Source organism: Copadichromis virginalis, linkage group LG2 (assembly GCF_057382275.1).
Source record: "Copadichromis virginalis isolate Kocher_CV1m ecotype Utaka linkage group LG2, C_Virginalis_male_GT1.1, whole genome shotgun sequence".
NCBI classification, from domain to species: domain Eukaryota; kingdom Metazoa; phylum Chordata; class Actinopteri; order Cichliformes; family Cichlidae; genus Copadichromis; species Copadichromis virginalis.
In genome coordinates, this window is record NC_140619.1 from 29,395,625 (window position 1) to 29,421,474 (window position 25,850).

At 38.7% G+C, this 25,850-nt stretch overlaps 2 protein-coding genes across 2 annotated transcripts; both read right to left on the reverse strand.

The window, feature by feature from the left end:
* Positions 1-1,737: 1,737 nt before the first annotated feature.
* Positions 1,738-14,749, reverse strand: cnot6a (CCR4-NOT transcription complex, subunit 6a). Its single transcript, XM_085477923.1, has 12 exons — positions 14,643-14,749; positions 13,534-13,655; positions 13,042-13,228; positions 12,651-12,736; positions 12,006-12,110; positions 11,745-11,813; positions 10,744-10,901; positions 9,221-9,375; positions 7,225-7,379; positions 6,780-7,013; positions 5,928-6,130; positions 1,738-5,754 (listed from the first exon to the last, which is right to left on the reverse strand). The coding sequence occupies exons 2-12, from the start codon at positions 13,643-13,645 to the stop codon at positions 5,539-5,541; spliced, it is 1,680 nt and encodes a 559-aa protein (XP_085334049.1). The 5' UTR covers positions 13,646-13,655; positions 14,643-14,749; the 3' UTR covers positions 1,738-5,538.
* Positions 14,750-15,299: 550 nt separating this feature from the next.
* On the reverse strand, positions 15,300-24,251 carry simc1 (SUMO interacting motifs containing 1). The gene is made up of 10 exons (XM_085477937.1): positions 23,913-24,251; positions 19,766-21,046; positions 19,425-19,672; positions 19,231-19,300; positions 18,841-19,001; positions 18,283-18,372; positions 17,760-17,891; positions 16,858-17,014; positions 16,029-16,113; positions 15,300-15,538 (listed from the first exon to the last, which is right to left on the reverse strand). The coding sequence occupies exons 1-10, from the start codon at positions 24,054-24,056 to the stop codon at positions 15,327-15,329; spliced, it is 2,580 nt and encodes an 859-aa protein (XP_085334063.1). The 5' UTR covers positions 24,057-24,251; the 3' UTR covers positions 15,300-15,326.
* Positions 24,252-25,850: the final 1,599 nt, after the last annotated feature.

Here is a 25,850-nt window from a genome sequence, read left to right on the forward strand (position 1 = left end):
TTAATTCAGTTCAGCTCAATTCAATTTATACAGCACCAAATCACAACAACAATTGCCTCAGGGCACTTTATATTGTAAGGTCCTACAATAATACATACAGAGAAAAACCCAACAATCACATGACCCCCTATGAGCAAGCACTTTGGCAACAGTGGGAAAGAAAAACTCCCTTTTAATGGGAAGAAACCTCCAGCAGAGCTGTGCATCATCACTTTGTTGAACCAGGCTCAGAGCCCCCCCCTGAGCCTGGTTCAACAAAGTGATGATGCACAGCTCATCATCAGTGAGGTGGTGGTCTAGAGGAATTTGAGAAAAATGAATGATGGGGGTCTCTTACAAGTTAAAAAAAAAAAAAAAAAAAATCATGATGGGCAGACCGCACTTTCACTTTTCAGAAGATAAAATTGCTTCATTTTCTCCCAAGTTATATACATAACTGAAAAATTGCTTATAACATTAAGCTATAATATAAAATATCTCTGACTTTCTTCCTTCAAAATTAAACCTTTGAATTATATTTAGCATATAGAGCCTCAACACAAGAGGTCAAAGTGCCCTTCACCCTCAGCGTTTCTGAGATCATATTCACAAGAACGGTACAGATGGAAACCACAGAATGACTCCGACTGTGTGGAGCCGTGAGAAAACTATATAATCTGAGCCAGTGATCTCCTGTTGGCAACATCTGATGAAGTCACCAACCGAGGAAGAGGAACAGAAATACGCACGTGTTAACCCAAACCTGAGAAAGGCTGGGAGGAGGGAGGAAGGAGGAGAAAAAAAAAAAAAAAAAAAAAAAAAAAAAAAAAAAAGCAGGCACGACAAGGAGAACAGATATAGAATTTATTTTCCAATATCCATTGCAAAGAATAAGAGGTGACACGGCTTGAAACAGATAATACAGAATTTATTTTCAACCAGAAGTAGGAAAATACATAGCTAGGTGTAAAGGAAACGAGCAGAACCTGTAGTCAAAGAAAAAAATAATATAAGAAACCAAAAATAATAAAAACTAGACCAAAGAGAATTGAGAGGACGGCTAAGGGGGTACAACGGAAAGCATTGTTTACCATTCAGTTTCATTTTAAAACAGTATGTGTTGATTTGAAAACAGCTGCCTTGATTTCTCATCTGGGTTAATGGACATTCTACAACATTGTGCAAGTGTTTTTGTCTTCTTCTTTTCTCCTTTTTTTTGCTGGTATTTCATGAATGGTAAACAATAGTTGGTCCAGTGCATAAACACAGTGACACAGATCAATATATGTACTCAGCTGACTACAGATAGACAATCCTGATCATTGAACAACTACCACTAAATTGGCAGGGAGAAGGAGATGAGTAAATATACAAGATGGATGATAGGAGGAAGAAAAAAAAAATGCTGTTCAGGTAACCTGGAAGGGTAAAGATGGGAGTTTTAAAAATAATTAAACAATCACACTGAAAGATGAAATAGCTACATATTCCAGGTAAACATCTAAAGAAAATCTGAATGTGTGAATGTTTCTGGGTATTATTGCCAAGTTTTTAGGACCAAAAAAAAAAAAAAAAAAAAAAAAAAAAAAAAAAAAGAAGGGGATGCATCTGAAAAGAGCCGTCAGGTTGAGAACTCAAACTGAAAACGGGTGAATATGCGGTTCAGGAAAAGGACAAAAGTGCTTCGTTTTCCTTACAGCCCTACATTTCATGAAAACTATGAGCTGGATTTAATATTAAAAAAAAACAAAAAAAAAAAACAAAAAAACACCACCATAACAAAACCCTGAACTGGACTGGAGAACTGAACTACGAGCAGCTTTGGTGTGCACCCATGCAAAGAGACGCAGCCTGGGGAGAAGGTTAGGAAAAAAAAAAAAAAAAAAAAAAAAATTACAACTTAAAACCTCTTTACACCTAAAAATGAAACAATGTAAGGAAGAAAAAGGAAAAGCCAAAAAAGTGATTAGTCACTGGGGCTTACAGGTTGTCACAACTCAGCTTTGATTTGACAAGATTCAGTCCGACGCCATCTGTGGTTTAACGAGAAATGATGAAGAGGACGTTTTTGTCAATAGTAGCTAACTAGTTTGACAGATTTAACCACTGTGATGCACGAGAATAGAATGAGATTGACTAGTAGTACTCAAATCATCACAGTACCAGTCTAGCGGCACATCATTTTACACCTCTCACAAAATAATCGAAAGACACAGAAAGAAAAATAAAAAATAAAATGTTTTTTTGTACTGAACTGCAGCCACTAGAAGACAGCTCTGCTGCCCTAACCTACAAGCACTAGCACTCTCCTGCTAGTGCCATGCAAGATCCAAAATAAAGCTGAAATGTAAAATAATAAGAAGAAAAAATTAAAACTGCATATCCCTGCGCTCAAAGTCGTGCTGTTACCAATGATGCAGGGATTTGTTTTTCCTTTTACCCCCACCAGTAAGCTCTCCATCCTTCACTGTGGGAGGTATTATCCAGAACATTCAACTTCTGATCAACCCATCAAAGACTACGTCTCATGATTTCTACAGAGGATTTGGTTTGTGATGGGATGAGCCGAACGGGGAAAGAATTGAGTTTAAGTAAAAACAACGTAGCAAACATAACACCATCGTAGAATTCATGATTTACACATCAACAAACACAATTCAATCTGTTTAGAAAGGAAACATGAGATACATCTTTTATTCACACTTTACAAAAAAAAGAATATTAAAAAAAAAAAAAAAAAAAAAAAAGCTACCCCTTGAACAACTACAATACTAATGCCATTCAGGAAAGAAGAAAAGAAAAAAAAAAAAAAACATGCATTAAAAAAAAAATTAAAAAGAAAAAAAGATGGGGACCAAATTTATTCTTCTTATTTAGGTGCTTCCCTCTCACTTTAAAACCTGAATTTCAATGCATTTAAAGTAATGAGATCTTTACTACAAATACAACAGGGAAGGGAGTGAGGGAAGCTGCATATGACCCTACTAAGTGCTTCTCATCTGTATAAAAGCATGACTGTTTAGGTAGCCATCTTGCTTGTGACAGATTTAATTCATTTTTTAAAAAGATGTATCAAATTCATAAGCAACAGGTTAGCCCATCCTAAGTCTGCTGACCCTCATCCCTTGTTTATCCAATCGCAGAGAAAGGAGGACCTTCAACCCTTTCCAAATTATAGAGGGAGGGGCAGGTCCACAAATGGCACTATAGCTGCAGTAACAAGGGTAGGAAAACTATACAAAGTGGTTGAGCAAAGGGGATTAAAAGATGCAGCTTGTGTAAGATAGTCGAGAGGTTAAAGTCCAAGATGGGCAGTTTAGGGTGAGAGGTGTTAGGTTGATGGACAGGCTTAGGGAGGTTTAAATCTGTGGCCGGGCAGGGGAAAGCTAGGGGCTGTGCGTTTCTGGGGGCATGGAGCTGTGTAAAAAGAGAGCAAAACATGAGTGGATTTATAAAGACAGGAAACCCTACTCATGTTCCTAAGAAAAGGAGAAAGGGTTGGTAGTGAAAGCATACCTGATTACTAGAGAGCTTAATGAATAGCAAGGATATACACATCATCATAACATTGTCACAGCTCATAAAAAAAGGAAAATAAACATTAACAAAAACCAAAAAGGACATAAAATCTTCACAAATGTCTCAACAGTATTTAAAAATAAAAGGAGAAAAGGTTGTTCAGGCGTTCGTCGCATGTAAATAGTGCAAGACAACGTCAACTGCTACAGTGAGGCACAATGTACATATATGTGGGGTTTATATAGGTTTTGCCAGTTACATCACTATTGAGCAAGTTATAGAAATGAACAGATGTAACTCATACTTGCGCGTCCTTTTGTCAGAAGTGATGGCAGCGGTGTGGATCAATGGCTTTGTTAATGGGCAAGAAGCAACAGTTTACTCAGTGTCTATTTACATATCAGCAAATGCCAGCAAATCATTAAAAAAAACTGCAGCGAGAAAGGGGAAAAATATACTGATGCATTAATTACAGTTAATCTCAAGGAAGTGCAAAGTTGTGACAGCGAACGCCTTGAACAATCTCTTCTTACGTCTTTTGTACAAGCTGGTAATATCAATTCATCTCAACATTAACTGGATAAAAATTTAGCCTTAGTTTACAATACAATCTTTTTTTTCTGATCATAATTTACTGATCATAATTTACTCTTCGTACAAAAAACGCCAGAAAACAGGTCTTTTGTGGTTCATATACAATCATGTAAAGACTGAGTCTAGATTTCTATTCTGTACAAACACTTGTGAAAAAAAACCCACGGCTTTGTGTATGGAATTTATGGCTGGGGAAAGTCACTACTGGCCTCAGTGCTACAGATCTGCCTGCAAATTACATGTGGTGTGTGTGTGTGTGTGTGGGGGGAGCTGGATGGCAACTCCTGACAGTGAGAGGAATGCTGGTTTTATTCCTGTGTATCGGCCATTACTCGCTGTCCCTGCCCTAAAAGCAATCAAGACAAATACTGGTAATAGCCCCCCCACTCCCCAACCGCTTTGCCCATCAGCCTAAATCCCCTCACCGCTTGGTCAAAAAAAACAAAACAAAAACAAAAAAGGTGACGCATGGGCCACATGAGCTCCTAAGCACAAGACTAACCTAACAGCTATACAGGCTGGGGTGAAATTGTCAGCAAACAGGATGGTAGCATCTATCAAATTTTCACATCGTGGCTTTTCAGCACTACACACCATCTGTGTGAAACATCAAATCTAAGCTCGGGATTCTTGTTTTCTAGGCATCTGTGGATTTTGGTAGCAGTACCAGGTCCAGGGTCAGAGGTGTAGACTATCTTGTAGCACCACGGGAGGCCATGACTACACAAAAGGCCTCAGCACCACAGTATGACAGCAGGAAATCTCACCTCATACGAGCTGCGCTACATCCGCCTCCTGGGATACTTAAACTACCAGCAAAAAGCTGCTCTAATCCCAACACATCTGCCTCAACAAATGTGTGTATCCTAGAAAACCAATCATGTAAGCTGGCTGCCCAAACTGTAGGGGATAACTAGCACAAGCAAAGGATGGAGTATTGAGACTGACAAGTCTGCTGTCTTTGCTGGTTTCAGGTTTATACAGGACAGACAGACATGCAGACCATCAGCCATGGAGCTCTTCAGTGGAAAGTCATTTCCTTCAGCCAAAATAAAAAAAAAAGTATCCCCCCCTCACTCTTAAACCAAACAGTGCCCTAAGTGACAAATATGAATGAGCTACCATCCCTTCTCATTTTAAAAGACAGAAGCAAAGTGTGTAGGGTTGGTGGATCTTGAGAACAAAGGGGAGTCCAAAAACAAAATATGGTACACAAACAGGACTGAATTGAGCAGTTAAAAACAAAACAAACAAAAAAAAAGAAAAATATAGAATATCTATAACATTATACGAAATCCCTGTCAGCCAGACCTCACTGTATGAATATTTTACAGGTTGTGTTTTTATGTCTTCCTCCTTCAGTTTGGTGGAGGGAAGAGCTGGTAGTGGGAGGAAGGAGGAGGGTTGAGAGGGAGAGGCTCCCCCTGGTGGTTAGGCAGGGTCTCACTACCTGCGTGTCGGCAGATGGAGCCCATTCACCTGGGGGGGCAGGTTGGGCAGGAGCAACTCCAGCTGAGCAAAGAGGGAGAAGTGGTCAGAGGGGATGTGTGGATGTGGGCAACCGCTGACATTGTTCTCTACAAGCCAGTGGTGGTCCAAAGGGCCCAAGATACCCAGCACGTTCAGGTGAGGCTTCGAGTAGAAAATATAGTCGATGACACCCTGAGAAGAGAAATAGAGAAGTGACTTTTGCATAGTTTTGTGTAAGAACAGACTGGTCCTCAATATCGTTTAAAAAAACAAACAAAAAAAAACAAACAACAAAACAAAAAAACAAATACATTTAATATAAAAAAAAAAAACAAAAAAACAAAACACCACATATGTGTAATTACCTTAAAATCGAAGGTGTAGTTGGTATAAGGCATCAGGCCGTTCTCATAGGCGGTCTTTAACTTGAAGCCATGGGTGATCCTGCCATTAGACGTGCTGTTCTTGCCATTGCAATTGAATTTGGTCAGACAGTCGCTGTAACGGAGCTCCTTGAAGTCCTTGTGTGTGCAGTCCACTCCACCAGTACTCAGGTACTCCACTACGCCTGAACAGAGAAGAACTGAACCATCAGCATTTAAAAACAAAAAAAAAACAGATGATGATGACGACGTCAACGACAACAACTTATCCCACTAAAATATTGTTAAAAATAAAACAGGTGGAACATGGACCATTTTTTATTAGTTAAGAAAAAATACACCGTTTGCAAAGGAATTTGTGAGACTCCATTATTATTTCAACTCAAATTTGACTATAGTAAAAAACTTATAGCAAAAATATATTGCACTACTGTATGCAGTGAGCAGGCTAACAATTCTGTTCACCACCACAAAAAGGCAAATACTGATGTAATTTATGTTTTTATGAATGCCAAACAATTATTTTCATCTATTTATCCAATTATAATCAAACCCATTCTCAATTGCAAGGCAAGAGAAAATTAGGCAAAACAAGGTTGTCAGCATCTTTAAAACATGCCAGATTTAACCATCCTTTACTCGCTTCACTGAGATATGTTCGGCAGCAACAACATTAATCAGCTGTTAACATAAACTCAGCACTTCACTGGAGGCACCTCAAACACTTTTTTCAAATTTATTTTAAAAAAAATTTTTTAAATTGTATTTTATGAACAATCGGTGCACTCGAAGTAAAACATTTTCTTAAGAGCAGGTCGAGTACAGCCTACTTACCCGAGTCAGGCAAGGAGTTGAGGTCAGCGCACAGCACCAGTGGAATGGCATTAGTCTCGCCAGAAACAGAGGACAACTTGAGGCTGCGTGTGGCCTTATCCACTATGCTTTTCACCTCTGACAGGAACATCATGGTCTGGACCAGCTTGACATCAGAATACTCTGGGTCCCAGTGCATGTGAGCATTGGCTACAAGGAGCAGCTGCTTTTCCATGCCATGGAGAGACTTACCAGCTGAAATGAGTGGCAGAGAAAGAAGGGTGGGGTGGGGCATTTATTAACAGGCATGTTTAACAGGGCAAAGGGGTACTAAGAGCATTAGGACAAACTGAACACATTGCCCTTGGCATAATCATCACCAAAATCCTCTGCAATACCTCTCGAATAAAATTCAGCGAGAAGATGAATTTGTAGTACAAAGGGCTGATCTTAACTGTCTACTCACAGGAGAGCTCCATCATCTCTTTGCGGACCTCAAGCAGTACAGCTACCCCAATGTTATCCTTTGTCATCACCCTGTTCAGCATAGCCTCTGAGCCCTCGGAGTTAGCCATGGCCAGCTGGTTAAACTCCACTGTGTGCTTCTGCACTGCACTGAACCTAAAGGCAAACGGGGAAAAAGAACTACTTAAAGCACTTTCTAAGCAGAGATGAGCAGAAATAATAAATAGAAAAGTCATAATAAGTTGGAAATACAAAGTATTAAGAGGTCCATAGAAATCAAAACCTGACATATTTGGCATTTCTCACATTCAGGGTTATGACTTTGCTATTGTGGACCATATTTTGTGCGATACTGGCAGTCTTGCCTTGGGGGGTCCAGTTCAAAATGCACAGCTGAATAGAGCCTACCCACCAACATATTGTTTGCAATCAAACTAAAATAAAATTAAAAACAAAATCCATAAATATTGTATCGGTCTGAATGCTACAAAGAAATAAGAATACTTTTCCTCTGACTCTACACAAAACTGGATGGCTTTAGACTTGGGAACTAACTGAAAAGCGCTCAGCCTTGTTTGGGAACCCACGTTTCATAACTATGAGGATTCACACAAAAATTTAGGTCATTGTGAAAGCACAAGAGTGCAAGTGGTTAGAAGAACCAAGATGATGATCTGGATGTGAGAGCAGCCAAATATCAATTAGGTAAGGTTTCTCATTTCATGGTCCTGCTATCAGAAGCTTTTGATCACCTTACTAAAGGAGTTCAGATAAGATAAGATGACCTTTATTAGTCCCACAGGTGGGAAATTTGTTTTGTTACAGCAAAAGTGCAAAGTTATGTAGCAGAAATGAGAAAACACTGGAATGCAATAAAATAAAATACAATAGAATAAAATATAATACTATATACAATAGAATAAAATAGAATAATATATACAATAGAATAAAATAGAAATACTATATACAACTGAGTAGGAAAATACAAAAATACAACTTCGTGAGTAGAAGAATTGCACAAGAATTGCACATATAGCAGTCTTATTGCACATGTGTGGGTTTGTGTGTTTGACCTCAAACAGGACCTCAAACCTGAGAGGTTGGGGTTAAAATTATACATGAATGGTGTGTATTATATAATTATTTATTCTTTTAAACTTCACTGACTGTGTGCATTCTCTGGTAAATCACAACTTCTCTAAAAGAGACAACTGGAGGTGAGCAACAACTATTTGAATGCTAATAAAAGCTACATGTAAAGCTTTTCTTGTCTCTAGAACAGTTTTAACAAAATGTTAAAAGGTTTATCGTTTCAGTTTAACCGTTTGTTGCACATATTGTCTTTATGATGGAACTTTTTGACAGTGATAAAAACATTACTACTATTAGGTGCTATATGAATAAACCTTTTAGCTTTAACGCAAGCATTACTAAAGACAAACTACATTAACCACTAAAGAGTGAAACAAAACTACACATACCAAAAGAATAGTTTCACTTCAAGTTGAAAACAACAGTTAAACTTTAAGTTAAGCTAAAGCTAGATTAGCCTTTTTGGTAATTGCATTACACGGCTGATGGCATCACTGTCTGGAGACTACAATAAAAACTTAATAGACTTTCTCCTTTGAAGTGAAGTTAAACTGATAAGATATGCATAGCAATACTTAAGCATAGGTTACAGTGTCCCAGTGTAATAGACTGGATTTTGAGTGAAAGGTTTACAACATGATATTTCATTTCTTTCTGAGAACTACTGCATCCACTTTGTGGACACTAGAGACAACCCAAAAGGAACATCGGTCACTCAGACAACAGCAGTAGGTGACGTCAGGTTTAATTGAGATTGTTTTATCACTAAGCTAAGCACTGGCTAACAAGTATTAGTGAATATAGTGAAGCAGTTTCAATCTAATTCACCACAGGAACTCAAATCACTGCGAGCTATTCTTAAACCAAGAAATAGTTGCCACAGGACAAAAACTATAGACACATACTTTTCTGTCCTGTAAAAAATTGCACATCCATCCACGTGCTTTCGATCCGACTCAGACATAGTTCTGGCTCGTGACTTTGGACTGAAGAACCCGTCATATCCTTGCTCCTTCAGCTCTGGCAAGAAGAAATTGTAGTACTGCTCTGTCTCAACTTCCTGCAATTAACAGCAAAAAACAAGTTCCAGGGTGAACAGGAAAGGCTGTTATTCATGGAAGTACATCAGTTAACCCCCTCTAAATATAAGGCCATCTGGCTACATTAGCCATCTATTAACAGGATGGGTAAGAGACAGCGTGTGATAAAATAGCCATGACAATCTGCATAATATAATAACTAATGGTGATCTTTGGGGATGACACTGATGAATAGGAGAAACATCTTTGTGCAAGACATAATTTAAAGAGCTCCCAATTAACACTTCTTGGGGTATGTACACATTTGAAATGCAATACTATTCCCACCTTTTTATTCTTTTATATCTAAAATTTCCAAAACTCAGTTTGTATGTTTTATCGGGGTTTTTTTGGGGGGTTTCTTTCTTCTTCTTCTCACAAAAAAAGTATAACATTTTAATTTGACGCAGACTAGAGTTTACATATTAAAGTCTTTTCTGTTTTAAAATCTGGTTTTGAGCTTACACATTTTTACAAATGTAAAAACTAAATTACAACATTAATAATAAAACTGAAAGTGATACCAGAAGATTCAGGTTCAAGGAAAGTAAGACAATAATTTAACCTACATGTCCATTGAATAAGTATCATCTGAAAACATCACAAATCTCTGATTATTAGAACTGGTAGTCAATTCAGTATGGATGATCATGCACTAAATTAAATGGGCCAGGCTTGGAAGAGATTCGCAGAAACCAATACAAGTCTCTCCAGCTTGTATAGTTTTGCCTTTTAGCCGACATGACCCCTCCCAAGAATAGCTGCTACATCCATAACAAAACAGTGCAAAACTAGTTTTGCTTCACTCAGTATATGTGCTTGTCTTTACCCCTCAGCGGTCCTAAGGGCTGACAGATTGCAAAGCAAATAAAAACCCATCTAGTGGTGTCTTTATAATGAACAGGTGGCGTCTGAGCTAACGTGGTGCATTTAAAAAAAATAAAAAATAAATTAAAATAAAATGGATAACAAACAAATGGATAAAAACATAATGAATTAGGCCTCTAACAAACACAAAGATCACTAGTTCCAATAGAAGCACCTGAATATTTAGCTGCAAACAAAGGTCTAATCGAAGCACTCAACCACAAAAGAAAAGTTTGCAATTTGTTGACACTGTCCATTAGACTGAACACATCACAATTTTCAAAACTGTCAACTGAACATAGTACTCTAATAAGAGTGTTAGCATAACAGTTTAAATGTGATATTGTTAAAATAATGAGTGACAGAATTTTGTGTTTGTGTGTGGTCATGAGAAAATTTTAGACCAATTTCTTGGATCCATTTGATAGAAAACAAAATGGAAACAATTAAGAGCCAGTGAAAGAAACTATGACATCTCTCACCTGCAAGCTGATGATGTCTGCATTGCAGCCCATGATCTCCTGCATTATGGATTTTTTCCTGTACTCCCAGTTTAGAGCCCAAGTGGGACAATAGCCATATAGCTGACGTGTGGCATACTTATCACACAGCACATTGTAGCACATCACAGAGAACAATGCTGAGGAGACAAACAGGAGAAAAACAAACAAAAACATCTTAACTGTGCACACAGTTACAATTAAAAATTCATTAAAAACAAAACAAAAAACAACAACAACAAAAGATCCACAAATCTGCAGTTGCTTGTAACAGTAAAAGAAAATAAAAATGCTGAGTAAATCTCATCATTACGGAAAGCACCAAAATCAACTACCAATACTTCTTCAAACCAGGAATCAGATCAGCCGTTCTTTTTGACTCATTTGTTTTGCTTTGCTTCAGCAACCGAAACAATGCTTATACACTAGACTAAACACAAGTGGCAGAGCTTCTGCTCTAGAAAGAGGGGCGACACTAAATTTCACACCAAACAGATTATAAATTTGTGCACCTTTCAGATCATAGGAAACATTCAGCATGTTTGTGTCAAACTGGGCATTTTCTTGATGATCAGATACATGCGAATGGCAGTCAGTTTATGTGGGTGCAAGCTGGATCCATACTAAACTACATCAAACTTTGGTTTGCAAACTTTGTACTTTACATAACTGTAGCTTCCAGACTTTATGTCATAGTTTACAAATCCACTACCAAATGTTGTAACCTGATGACGCAGTCTTCTCTGGACTGTATACTACTATGAGGACACTTGTGCGCAGTGTACATCTTTAACAGGTCTGTGCTGTCTAAATGAGTTGCAGTCTGAACCGCTCTTTTAGGATCTACCAAATATTTGTGGTTTAAAGCCACAGTGCTCAACTGATCACTGCATTGCATACCATCCTGAAACTCACAACCACACAAGACAAAAACCATACAGGTACTTCTGTTCAAAGTCATGTTGTGTGTATTTTGTTCTTACCCGAGGGCCGTGCTCGATCAGTTTCCTGGAGTGTAATCCACGACCGGGGTGGGGGTTGTTCTGTTGGCACTGAGTTTATGGAAAATGGTTTAGCATAGGTATCAACATATTGTCAAACAGGGAGTTATTTAAAGAAAACAAACAAACAAAAAAACCACACACACTACATGATCTGTTGAGCCTGCTTACTGATTTACCTTTTCAGTAAAAATGACAACATATGCTGAAACTTCTCACAAAAGCAAGAGAGAGAACACTCACTGCGCTTTATAGCCCCCGCCAGATTGTCTAACAAGTAGCTCAGCAGCCTCCGCGTGCCATCAGGTTCCTGGTAGAGGCTCAGAATTTCTTGTGCAAGTGGGTTTCCTGTTGAAGGAAAAGCAAATCAGGCTAAATCATCAGTGTTTCCCCTACCCGAGACCTCCTGGGCCCCCAACTAAACATAGGAGGAAAAAAATAAATAAAAATGTAGACAGAAAAAAAGAAAAGAAAAAAGGATACATTTATTTTGTACATGTCATTACCAATGAGCATTTGTTCACTTCCGCTTGAGTCTGAACTGTACACGTGTTTAACCATGTACTTCACTGAAATTGTACAACCCCTAACCACCCACCCACACGAGGGAATCAGGATAATGTTACTCAAGTGGAACACTTGTTAGGTTACTGTACATGCAATGAAATGTTGCCAACAGCAGTTACTCTGTCTAAAACAACAGCATGTATGACCCTATTTCAAGTTTGTCTTTAATAACAGAAGAAAATGATAACATAAACATCAGTTGCCACCACTGCCAATTCACCCTCTACTGTTGCTGCATCCTTAGAGAAATAAAAATACACCTTATAATATGGAGGGATTTCCAGTCCAGAATGGCTACAAAAACATTGAAGAGCCACTCACCTTTCAACCCCAGTGTTTGTAACTGAAAGAGTTTCCCCAATTCAAATGGCAGAACCCGCAACTGGTTGTTATTTAAAAGCAGTTCCCTGTGGAGGGCAGATGGGAAGTGGATCATTAGAAACTAAACTTCTAAGATTAAAAATAAATACATAAAACTCTTTGTCTTTCAAAAACATTTTCCGAAAGTCGTCATTTAAAAATACAAGCATTACTTGACAGTGTTAAAATGATTATGAATGCAGCCTTTTAAATTAAAGTGAGACATTTCAACAGATGGGACAAGAGTGACAACAGTGGTAATTTTTTTTTTTTTTTTTTTTTTTAAATTAAAGTAAGGTATGAAGAAAATAGTCCTATATAACCCAATTTAGGATACAGGTTTATCACTTACCTGAGAGACACCATGTTGCCGAGCTCTGCCGGCAGGCTCCTGATCTTATTGGATGAGAGATCCAGGTACACCAGGTTGTGTAGTTTGGCAATGTCTGGCGGGATGCGTGACAGTGAGTTGTCACTGAGGTGCAGGGCAGTGAGGTGGGTCAGAGACCACAGGGCTGTGCTGAGACTCCTTACTCTGCCTGTGGCGAAAATGGGGAAAAGGCCAAACAGGACAATAAGTCCAAGAATCCAACGCCATTTTCACAAAGATAAATGTGAAAGAAAACTGTTCCCCATTGATATGAATAAGTCAAAACAGGTGAGCTGATTTCACAGTGGAAAAACAAAAAAAACAAACAAACATGTTTGCAATATTTCTCTTTGATAGTGAGGATTTAGTAATTGCTTGTGTGCAGCTGTGCAAAGCAATGGAAAAAAATATGTGAGAGGAAAATAAATTTAAAAACCCCCAAATGATTTATCTACACAAGCAGAAGATACTCACCACTGATTTCCAGCTCAGCCCAGTATGACTTCTTCCCATTTGCTGCCTCCTCACTGGACATAATTGTGTACATCCGCCTGGGATCCGGCGGGTCATATTTTTCCTTGGGCATTCCTATAACACTAGAGAAATAATTTATATTTTAATTCACCAACAACTAAAAGTATACTAAAAATGAAGTTCAAGCTCATAAATGTAGCCTGAAATAATCCAAAGTAAGTTTGAAGTGATGTGTCTCGCTCATCAGGTTAGCCCAGGTGACTGTAGCGACCACCAAGATGTGATTAAAGTCATAAGTTTCCGTTTACTGATTATAAAGCAATGAGTTTCCTTCATATGGAGCTGTTAAAATGTCAACAACTCCCTATAAAGACCGTGATTTCGCTTGAGTTACATAATTTAACAGCGTAAAATAATTACAACTGTAGAGCCATATTTTCCACGCCAACTTGAAAAACTAGGCTCTTAACAGTGTGAAGCTTTAATTTGTGCAATAATTAAACCACATTTGTAAAAATTAGGTTAGCACATTTTTCCTCTCAGTGACGCTAACTGATTAGTCTAGCTTAACCTAATTAGGCAGCTATCGAACTACACATAACAGACGCTAGTTAACAAACTAGCTCGCTTGCTAACTAGCACGACGGAAAACAGACAAACAAAATTTACCAGTTAGCCGACGCTAACGCCCTTTTCAAGTGGGTAAATGGATAATACACTAAATAATATTAAAAGATACCATGCAGTCTCGCTTTATATAATACCAAAGCACTGAGTTGCGCATAAACACTAGGCCACGCAACAACGCATTAGTTAGCTGTCATTAGCTAGCTTCCACTAGCAAGAAGCACTATCACGGAGATAAACAGAGAGGAACCCAATGCACACAAAGCGACAAAGCTGGACTTGAAAGCAATTTTGAGCTATTTAGCTTAGCTTGTGTTAGCTTATTGGCTAAAAGCTAACATCCTAATTATGTGAAGCTGACCACTTCCTATTAAATAAGTGTTATTTCGGAAAATTACGGCAGCACTTCTAACATTCCGCATAAGATTTTGGTCAATTGGGTGAAAATGGGTGAGTTAAAACAGACAGGATTCAATTTTTACCTGCAAGAGCATACCAAATCGCGAGGACGACTGCGTGTTCTCTTTTGTTTTCTAGCTACTTCTCACCCGTTTCCGCTGCTGTATCATGGCGACTGTAAGGATTTTTTTTCCTGTGCCGATAACGGCGCCTGATCTTATTGGTCAGCGTGTGGAAGGTCCAACCAGCTGTTGAACCACAATAAATATCAAGTGAGGAATGATGGACCTTGAGATGGAGCGACAAAATGCCATTATTCACTTTACTGTGGCTTATCTAGAAATCATGCTCAATCAAGCACAATGATTATCACGTATTGTGTACTCTATCGGCATAATGATGTAATGCTTGCATCTGTGTGGAAGTAAATTACACACAATGACAAAACTTTTCATAGAAAAAGGCAATATAATTTATTGAGAAAAGTGAGTTCTTCAATTAGTTTGACTTAATTAGGCCAAACAAAGAGGGCCACATTTTTATACAAAAAAATAAAATAAAAATAAAGGTCACCAACATGTAGCCACACATCTGAAAGCACATTGATTTGCTCTCCTGATATGTAGACTGTAGTATTGATATTTTAACCTTATATATATATATATATATATATATATATATATATATATATATATATATATATATAGTTTATTAGTTTACCTACAAAATGAGCACCAATATGAAACGTGAAACACAGACTCTTTTATTTAACACTGACAGACATCTAGGAGATGATCCTGTAGATAAGTTAAGGACTCTTCCACATGGAGAGGTAAAGCTTGGTCGAGGTCAGCCTGAGATCTGGACAGAAAGGCTTCAACGGCTTCCTGAACGGCAGGTCGTGATACCCTGTCATCAGGCTTATAGACTGACATGCCAACTCTGCCTCTGGGCTCTGTTAATGAGTTGCAGAGATAGCCTGTGGATAACAGATAACGTAAATTAGGAGGACACACAAACAAACATTGTAGAGTTAGACAGTTGATTGACTTATTGTTACAGTGGAGGATGTGGTACACTGGGTACAAAAAAGTGACTGTAACCTATGTTTTAGAGGCATTCACCAGGAAATGCAATGACAGTGATTTAAAAAAAACATCACAGAGCAATAATGCCACAAACAACAGTGCAAACAAGACTCCTGTCAGCAGGAAATGTGCAAGCTCATCCAATAGGCACATATTGCAATTTTTAATCTATTTATTTACCTGCCTCTATAATTTGCTAAATACTGAAAAAGCTGATAACGCTGTGTACAACAAACATTTATTGTATCAATGCAAAATTGCCCTCATTGTCGCCATCAACAATCATCTTGTCTTCAATATTATATACTTCATAGGAGACCATTTATCTACCACAGCTGCAGATACTGCGAAGCAATTTCCAGCTGTTTACCAAAATCTCACCTTTCATTGCTTTGTTATAGCTGAGCAGCAACATCCAGAGGAGATGCACCAACTCCTCCCACTTGAGCCACTTTTCAGTGCCATCCTAGAGATTACAGACATTAATCAGTGGCATTGAATCATCGTTTATGGTCACTTGTTTTGTTTTGTTTTATTTCTCTCAAAAAAATTAAATAGAACAAGAAACAAGAATCACAAATTTGTGACTTGAAAACATCAACAAGAAGCTGTCTGCGTCTCTAAAGTGAAGATCACGATGATATAAATCATTCCCATAGTATACTCAATTACAGGCTCACAATTATGTTTATTTTGAGGCTTTATTAATATACAGATGTTAACAGTAGCTGATGCTTTTTTCATTGTCCAATAATAGAATTTGGAAAAAACATGCAAATGAGGACACAGCACACTTTATTTGGTTGTATTAAATGCAGTATACTGGTACACAAAAAGTAGGCCTGAATTAAAGACTTGGTCATGTTAGCCACATTAGCCATGCACTGTTCTGTGGGAACACTACTATTGAGATAATGATGGCAGACTGTGAGGCAACTAGATTTAGCTGGCTAAATGTTGTTTAATCCTAAGCCAAAGCTGCCACTATAAATAAGAAACACAAGTCTAGTGTTTCAGGCAGTGTATCAACAGTTTCCTTTCAAGAGAAGACAACATAACGTTGCAAACTTTGGGAAAATCTACACAAGGTAAATAGCACACACTAAAGAACAGTGGAAACCCCTCCCCCAAAAACATATTCTGGGAACTAAAGTACTGTAAAGAAGTTGGCCAATGACATAAAAATGAAGATCAGGAATGTAATATTCACCATTGGGTCTGGTGCTACAGTGCAGTGTTTTAGAAAGTGAAGCAGCAGACTGAGCGACATGGGCAGTGAGATTTTCACTGGGCATGCATAGTCCAGCAGATGTTCCAACAGCTTACATCTCAGCAGCTTACTCTGTAGGCTCTCCAACAACAACATCCTGGGAGTCAAAAACAGATCAGTCAAAGGCAGCTTGAAAAACTGGTGGGAAAAAAGGGTCAACCTTGCTATTAGAATAAATATATGTTTGCTTATATAATTTACTTAATTGATGTACTTACAAGATTTAAATATATTTCCATTAAAGCAATGCAATGAAAACACAATTATTTATTTTTCCATACAAACAGCCCTTTATTTAGTTTAAGTGAGGAGTTTCTATAATACAGACAGGTAAATTTTGTTTGTGATGATATTACCACTCATTACCACAAACAAGCAATATTTGGGCTGCAAAGGCAAGTACCCAGCAACATAGGCAAAGTAATAGGATAGGACAACAGGAAGCACTGTTGAGCCTACAGTGGAAAAACGCCAAAAAAAAAAAAGCCTGGAGACTTTTCAAATAAGGATTATAATGTTTTTAAAAAAGTGCCCTACAGGGAGGATAACTACAGAAATACTTAAAAAAAAAGAAAAATTGATTTCTGGCTTCTTGTATTTACACTTTCCACTTCACATTTTAGTAAGCTCCTTTTCTGTTTTGCTAAGAGTTCAAATGATTCAAGGTAAAAATGTAAAAATGTTCGCGTAAAAATTAAAAATAAAGTACTCATCATTCCATAAATTCTGATAGAAAATGGAATGAAAAACATTTACAGACTACTGAGCAAAAATAACGTGATTTAGTCTAGTAGATTTTTCCCTACACCATTAAATATTCTGAACACACATCTCCTCCTCACCTGTGAGCTCGTAGGGGCACGTTACTGATGAGCATATGGAAGAGCTCTTGGGACAGCTTGGCAGAGGTTAGAGCAGGAGAACAATCCACCTCCAGAGCCAGAGAAAGCATCCTTTGCAAGCAAGACACCATTCTGTAGGAGACAGAGACATACACTTTAAAAAGCAGACAGAAATTGGAATTGTTAAAACCTTTCATAGTTTTAGCTCTGTATGCCAACACAGCAGATTTTAAATCAAACAGTCGAGATGCATTTTCAGTCCTGACTTTAAGGGGTTGAAAAAATAAATAAAATACATAAACTGTAGTCCTGGAAAATTACAGCTGAGAATACATATAAAAAACTTCAAATGCATATATAATGTTTTGTTACAAATTTTTTGTGGTGGTGTAAAAAGCCAAAATCACACCACTAAATCACTGTCTAAACATTTCTATAGCTAACTGTGACATACATGCAAATCAGTTGTTTATTCTGCTCAAACTACCACTTCTTTATTTAAGAACAATTTATTCTAATTCACCTCATATATTCTCTTTCTTGGGTCGTTTCTCTACCCTTTCCATGCTCTGTTGATTTCATAATGGCAGAAAACAGCCATTTGATGACCTCCCTGTAAAAAAAAAAAAAAAAAAAAAATTAAAAAAAAGATATCAAAAATGACTTTAAATATGATACTTATAAAGAAAATGGCAAAATAATTAAAACAATCTGGTTTGTCACTGGGTGTATGTGATAATTATTTGTTGTCAATTGTATGAGTATTATACTTGATGAAAGATGTCATCATTAAAACTGTGAATGACCATTTGTGTCAACTAAACCTGAGTATTTTTGTTTGTTTTTGTATAAATGACGGTAGGTTAAAAATGAAAAAAACACCTCTCTTCTTAACAAAACATTTGCTTCCATACTGTTAAAACAAACCCAGCAGAATATCTTCACAGAAGAAAGTTTTACCCAGGCCTCCATCATAAACTCGCCAAGTAAGGGTATCCAACCTCAATGATATACAATCAAACTCAAGTGCTTATGTCCAAAGTTACCCATGTTTATAATACAGGTTGGCTATCATGCTCACCTAACCCGGGGAAACTGCTGATCACATGACAATGTTGCCTTTGCTATCGAATGGTGCAAGGAGGATGTAGAGCATTTGGCCCGAAAGTCGTCCTCCAAAGTCTGCACAATGTACTCCAGGAACATGCGCACCACATCACACCGATGCCTTTGTGTGTGCTCCTAAGGAGGCAAAAGGTTAGCAAGTAGGGAAATGATATTGGGCTGCAAATGTCTGCATTTTAGAGCAGATTGAAAACAAAAACAGCCTGACAAACAAGGTGAAACAAGCAAGCAAACTCAAAATGTTTGACTAGTAATGGGACTGCAAATGTTTTTCACCATTGCAACTAAATTATTTTCAATATGCTCTTGTTCATAGAGTTTTTGGATAAACTTCGTAAATCAGTACCTCATCGGTCATGACTGAGGTCAGTAACTCCCAATCCCACGGAACTGTGTTTTTATCAACCATGTGGTGCCTGCAATCACACAACATTCTTAGTCTAAGACATTCAAAGACCAAAAAGCAAGTGACAATTTGTAAGATATAGACTATGCAATTTAAACATACTCATCAAACTCATATTGCTACAGTCTCTTTACCTTTGTGACCTCATCAGGAGCTTAAAAGCCTGCACGCAGAGGTGATGAGGAGACTGTAGGTCGAGCAGAATGCCGTGGAGTAGGTGTGAGGTGATATCTCTGGGGGGATAGTAACCAGGCTGTAGTAGGTCAGACAAAAGCTGCAAAGTACCTTCTGGATAGTTCTCGTCAATCGTACTGTAAACCAGACTCAGACTCTGGCGACATAGCACCTCGGGAGTTACAAAATCTTCATCATCCTCTTCAAACTATGGAAAGAAAATGCACTTGCTTCAGCATTTGATCAGTTAATGAGGGTACCAGGAAATACAAATATAGATATCTGGGCAGCAGTCTCTCACCATTGCTTTTTGAGATGTTCCAGCTAGTAATTTCCTGAGTGTAGATGGGCACACAAAATGTCTATCCTCTCTACTGACCGCCCTGCAGTCCATGGTCTCTTCATTCATGTCTTCTCCATCACTTTCATCTTCCCATGGGAAAGACCCTGGACTGTAAAGTCCAAGATCTCCCTTGTACGTCTCAGTCTCCAACTGCCATTCAGGCGTATCTTCAGCTGATTCGGATCTAGGAGATGACTCAGCAGGGCTCTTTCGACTATGAGATATAGGACTTGTATTGGAGGGAGGGTCAGGCTCAAAAGGCTCAGAAGAGTTTGATGCAGTAGTAGGAGAGAAGGGGGATGAGTTACCAGAGCTGCAGGGTTGTCTAGATTTTTCTGGTTCGTCTAATTTTGGCTGATTCAGGTCAGAACAGGGGGATTCCATTTGAGCTTCGTCCTGTGATGACGATGCCAAATCTATAGATGTAATAGGTAGAGCTGAACTAACTCCATCGCTCGGACCATCGTGTATGTCCTGTGATGAAGATGCCAAATCTATGGATGTAATGGGTAGAGCTGAACTAACTCCATCGCTCGGACCATCGTGTATGCTATGCTCTTTTGAACTTGCAACAGAGTTTTCTCCCACTGAGCGAGGAGAATCTGCAGGGCTATGTAGGTGCTGTGGTTCATCATCTTGTACCTGTGTGTTTGTACATTCCTCACTGTTGTTTTCTTGTCCATCCTTAGGAGGAGACACATCAAACAAAGGCCCAACGTTAGAAACGTTTGGAGTCGTAGTTGTACTTAAATTACTATTGCAACAAGGTGCTTCACCATGACTGTTCAGAGACATTTGAGTACAATCTTTGGTCACATAGACAGAACACTTTGAGGTTTTCAGTTCTGCAACATGTGTTTCTAGAAAAGGCAATCGTTTCAACTTTACAGCTGGTGTGTTAGGACAGGGGGCTGCTTTATTGTCTTTTTTTGGATGTTGTGTTTCAGGTATTTGAGGATTTAGACGTCTCTGCTTTGGTTTTGGGTCACCACAGTCCTGCTGTGGAGCACAAACAACGGAGTCCATCAAAGGCGTTTTTTGGTTATTAAAATCTTGACTTTGTGAGATGTGATTTAAATTTGTATTTGTGTTTTTTGATTGACAGTCATCTGGTGGTAAATTCTCTGTCTCCTGCTCTGTTTCATTTTCAGTCAAGTCTACTAATACTGTGCCAGTGCCATTTTGCCTTCTCCGTAGCTCTGGAAGAGTCCATCTTGGATCTGTGAGGTCAATATAATTCTAAAAAAAAAAAGGAAAAGATAATTATTAAAAAATTAATATTAAATCAAATATAACCTTTGATTGGTTTTTTTTTTTCATTTCTGAAAGAAATAGGGGGAAGAAGGAAAATCATCCTTACCTTACTTCTAAAAGATTATTTAGCTTTTGTAACTATGTACCACTTTATCTTATTATAACAGGTCTTATTAATATTGAATTATTCCTGAAGAAAACTACAGAAATTACAAGAAAACTTGCTCAGAGAATTTAGGATACACTGAAGGTGGTCATACCAAATAGTGTCTGTAATTATTCAGACTTTATTTTACCTGACTTACCTTTAAGCTTTCTCACCAGTCCCTCAACATAAGCTTAAAAAATACTCTCTCCATTTAATTACATATTCATCTTCTGTGAGCTTCAGTTACAGTTATAATAGTAATATTTCAAATGCATAATATCTAACCACCTCCACAAATGTCAGCCAATGGTTTTGGTAGCGGTTTCAATCAACTCCATCAAAGGCAAGAAAAGTTTAACTGGTGACTTCCAGTCACCAGCAGTTTATTTAGCTGTTGTGAAGTCTCTGAATGCCACTGACAATCTATGGTCTCTGGTTATCAACTTGCTGCTTGTCAGTTTGTGTGTGGTTGCACCTCCCCTAATCAGTTATCAGGATCTGCCCAAGTACTGACTAACCAAACTGATTACCATCTGCAACTAAATCTTCAGTTTTCTTTCTTCTTGCTATGTCAAATGCTTTAGAAAAATTGATCAACAATCCAATGCAACACTCCTTGACTAGAGATGCGATCATATAATTTACTGACTCTTATGATGCTGTCAAGGTACTACACTATATTGCCAAAAGTATTCACTTGTCTGCCCTCACACATATGAACCTGAGTGGTGGTCCTTTCTTAATCCATAGAGTTTATTATGATGTTGGTTAACCGCTTGCAGCTATAACAGCTTCAACTCTTCCGGGAAAAATTTTCCAGGAAGTTTTATAAGTGTGTTTATAGCCATTTTTGATTATTCTCCACAACTACATTTGTGAGGTCAGACACTGAAGTTGGACAAGAAGGCCTGGCTCAAACTCTCCACTCTTATTTCCCCCAAAGGTGTTCTATCAGGTTGAGGTCAGGACTCTGTGCAGTCAAGTTCTTCCACACCAAACTAACTCATCCATGTCTTTATGGTCCTTGCTTTGTGCACTGGTGCACAGTCATGTTGGAACAGGAAGGGGCCATCCCCAAACCTTTCCCACAAAATTAGGAATATGAAATTGTTCAAAATTATTTGGTATGCTGAAGAATTAAGAATACTTTGCACTGGAACTAAGAGACCGAGCCAAAGTCCTGATAATCCCCCCTCCCCCAACCTTTACACTTGGCAAAATACAGTCAGACAAGTACATAACACGTCTCCACGGCTGTACAGTCCAGTGGTGGCATGCTTTACAACACTGCATCCAGTGCTTTGCATTGAGCTTGGTGATTTTTTTAAGGCTTGGACAAAGCTGCTCAGCCATGGAAACCTATTCCATGAAGCTCCCTTTGCACTGTTCTTGAGCTAATTGTCTAAACTGACTGCAGAAAGTTGGTGATCTCTGCCCACTACGCACCTCAGCATCCGCTGACCGCTCTGCAATTTTACGTGGTCTACCACTTCCTGGCTGAGTTGTTGTCATTCCCAATCATTTCCACTTTGTTATAATACCACTAACAGTTGACTGTGGAATATTTAGTAGCAAGGAAATTTCACAAATGGACATGTTGCACAGGTGGCATCCTATCACAGCACCACGCTGGAATTCAGATAGCTCCTGAGAGAGACCTATTCTTTCACCAGTGTTTGTACAAAAAGTCTGCATGCCATGCTTGATTTTATACACCTGTGGCCATGGAAGTGACTGAAACACCCGAATTCAATTATTTGGATCCGTAAGTGAATTCTTTTGCCAATGTTGTGTATCTCCCGGTCAAAACCCACCGGAAATAGTAGTGCAACTGAAAAGCTATGGAGTTTTCTTTTGCAATTTTTATAGATAAAAGAACTAATGCTTTATTTACGTTTGCTTTAATGGCTGATATACACAATGTCTGTATTGCTGGTTAATTGGTTAAACTTAAAACCCAAATAATTATACTTTATGGAAGGACAGCATGTACAGTTCAAGAAGAAGGTACAGAGTTGTTGTAATTGGTCTCACAGTTCTTTTGGAGGTGGCTCTCCCTTTAATATCTGGATGTATAAGACTATGTATAAGACCAAGCCACAGAATAGCGAGCAATTTGAGTCAAAAAGACACTCCTATCAGGTTATCTTATCCTTCCCCATGGGCAGTTTCTCATTTGACTAGCAAATGCTCGCCTGGTATAACATAACAAAGAGCTCCTTTACATAAAATATACAACAAAGATTTTGGTAGACACATTTTACTACGCAATTTAATCCGCATTAATGTTAACTATCATTCCCAGTTTCATGCACTATGAAAAAATTAAAACTATTTAGCAGCGCATTTACAGTACAGTAGTACAGTAGCAATACATTTATAAACAATAAAGACATACAGCACATACTAATGACACCATTTAAACATAAATGCTTGTTTGAGCAACAAAATTATTTTACAATAACAAAGTTATAAACAAAGCGCCAAATAACTTATTTACCTTTAAGCTAGGTTATAGCGTCTTTCACCAGTAATGTCGCTACATTTGACTTGTGCTGCTACTTGACCGCAGAGCGTTAATAAGCAGGCCGTATCTTTTAACTTTTGTTTGTTTTTTCTCTATCCAGGTGACGAGCAACAGTCTGAGAATACCTACTGAAATGTACCCTAGTTTCTACAGCAACCGAGTTTCAGTCCGCTTACCGGTGGGAGGGCGAGCTTCACGGCATCGACTTCAACCCGCACAGCGGAGAGAGGCATCGGGTCAGGCTTGGCAGTGAATGTACAGTAGGACCCGACGATCTCCACGTCGGAGTCGTCTGAGCTGAGACTGATCACATCATCCATTTCTCTTCAGTCATTCAAATTCAGCAGCCAATGCACAAAAGCATCACCTAAAGCAGACCCGTGACGGCCAGGGCAGTCCTAAACAGCCATGAGCTTCCGCCGTAGATGTCTAATTCCAATCATGTTTTGTAGAAAACACAAAATAATGCTTCCAATGAGGCGTGCAACCTTCGGCATTTCCTTGTTCAGATCGTAGATTACATGCGTCGTGTTCGGCAGGTGGGTTAAAACGTGGGTGTATCGCTACAATTCCTGGGTTGCTGTGAATTAACTACATAGAAGCTAGACGCCAAATTTGAAATCCAAACGCTTAAAATTTATTGATAATTGCAATGCAACATATGAAGTTTATGAACGCTTCCTGTTTTTTCTCCCCATAGCTTTTCTTCTATGACTGTGGCGGGTCACAACAAGCGCCATACTTGAAATGATCTCCACCTGCTGTACTGGAGTGCAACTTGCCAGCGCAGATTCTGCCTGTCCTCAAAGAAAATTAAGGACAGACAGAGATACTAAAGACAGACGAACACATCCAAAATACACCTTAATTCCTAAAGTGTGACTGGTTACAGCCAAAGGCAACGGAAACGAGAGGCCACACGTGTCTTTGGACTATCCACCTCACACGATCTTTTTCTAATTTATATTTAAATTACACTTTAAATGTGTTTTCCTCCTCGCCTCATAATGACTATCGATGCTAAATTTTAAACTAATGATCTATTTAGAATATATAAATAGCTTGTCTTACATCAATAAATAAATGATTAATTCTTAATTAGTGGTTCAGAGTGCACATTGAGTATATTTTCTAGGATGTACTACATTTTTTTTAAAAATTTATTTATTTATTTATTTATTTATTTATTTTCGCCTGTCCCATTTGGTTCTTTAGCCATCAGAATTGTTGTCTGAAGACCAACAAGGATACCCAATGGATTTACTTTGCCAAATGGATCATCGTGGCATTGCCGTATTGGTCCATTTGGTCGATCTTTGTTTTTATTATTTATTATATTTTATTTTCAGATGTTACAGACGGGACAGACATGAGTGAGAGATAGGAAAGGGAGAAAGAAAGAGGAAGGAAAGGAAAAACAGAAGGGGAGAGGGACAGTGAGAAAGGGGGGGAGAAAAAAAATAAAAATCTCCTGGATCACCTGTTGAGAGAAGAATAGAAAACAAGCAAAAAAAGACAAAAAAAAGAGAAACAAAGCAACATACTAAACACAACACCATCGCATTAATCTAGCTAAGTGTAAACAGCAGTAAATACTAAATATTCAATGTTGTTGTGCAGCACGCAGGACAGATGTGCTTCGAAGTAGCAGCCAAGAAAGGTGTAATTTGGGTCTACGAGCAGTGAACACCCGTGTGCATACCTGTGTGGATCAGCGCGCTTGTATTCCAAAGGTTTCTCCATGTAACGATCTGCTAGGGAGTGTGGGGGGGCCACAGCCCCGTCCTCCAGGGTGTGAAGCAGGTATGGAGGAGATCAAAACTCCAGACATCCAGAGGCCCCCAGAACACAAGAGACCAAGGAAGACCAACAGAGGGGCAGCCGCGCCACTGTCCCAGTAAGAGCTGAGGAGAGTCCCAGATGAGGGCTCACTCAGCAGCCGCGGAGCAGAAGCCAGGGGGAGTTGCAGTGACGCGCCCGTGAGCTCCGCCGGCCGCCAGCTGTGCCTGAGTGACCGAGCCCCAGGCCGAGAGGCCGGGGGCACCCCACCCCCGAAGGGGCCCGAGCGAGCCCCAGGCTCCAGGCCCCGATAAGCGGCCGCCAAGGAGTGAGCC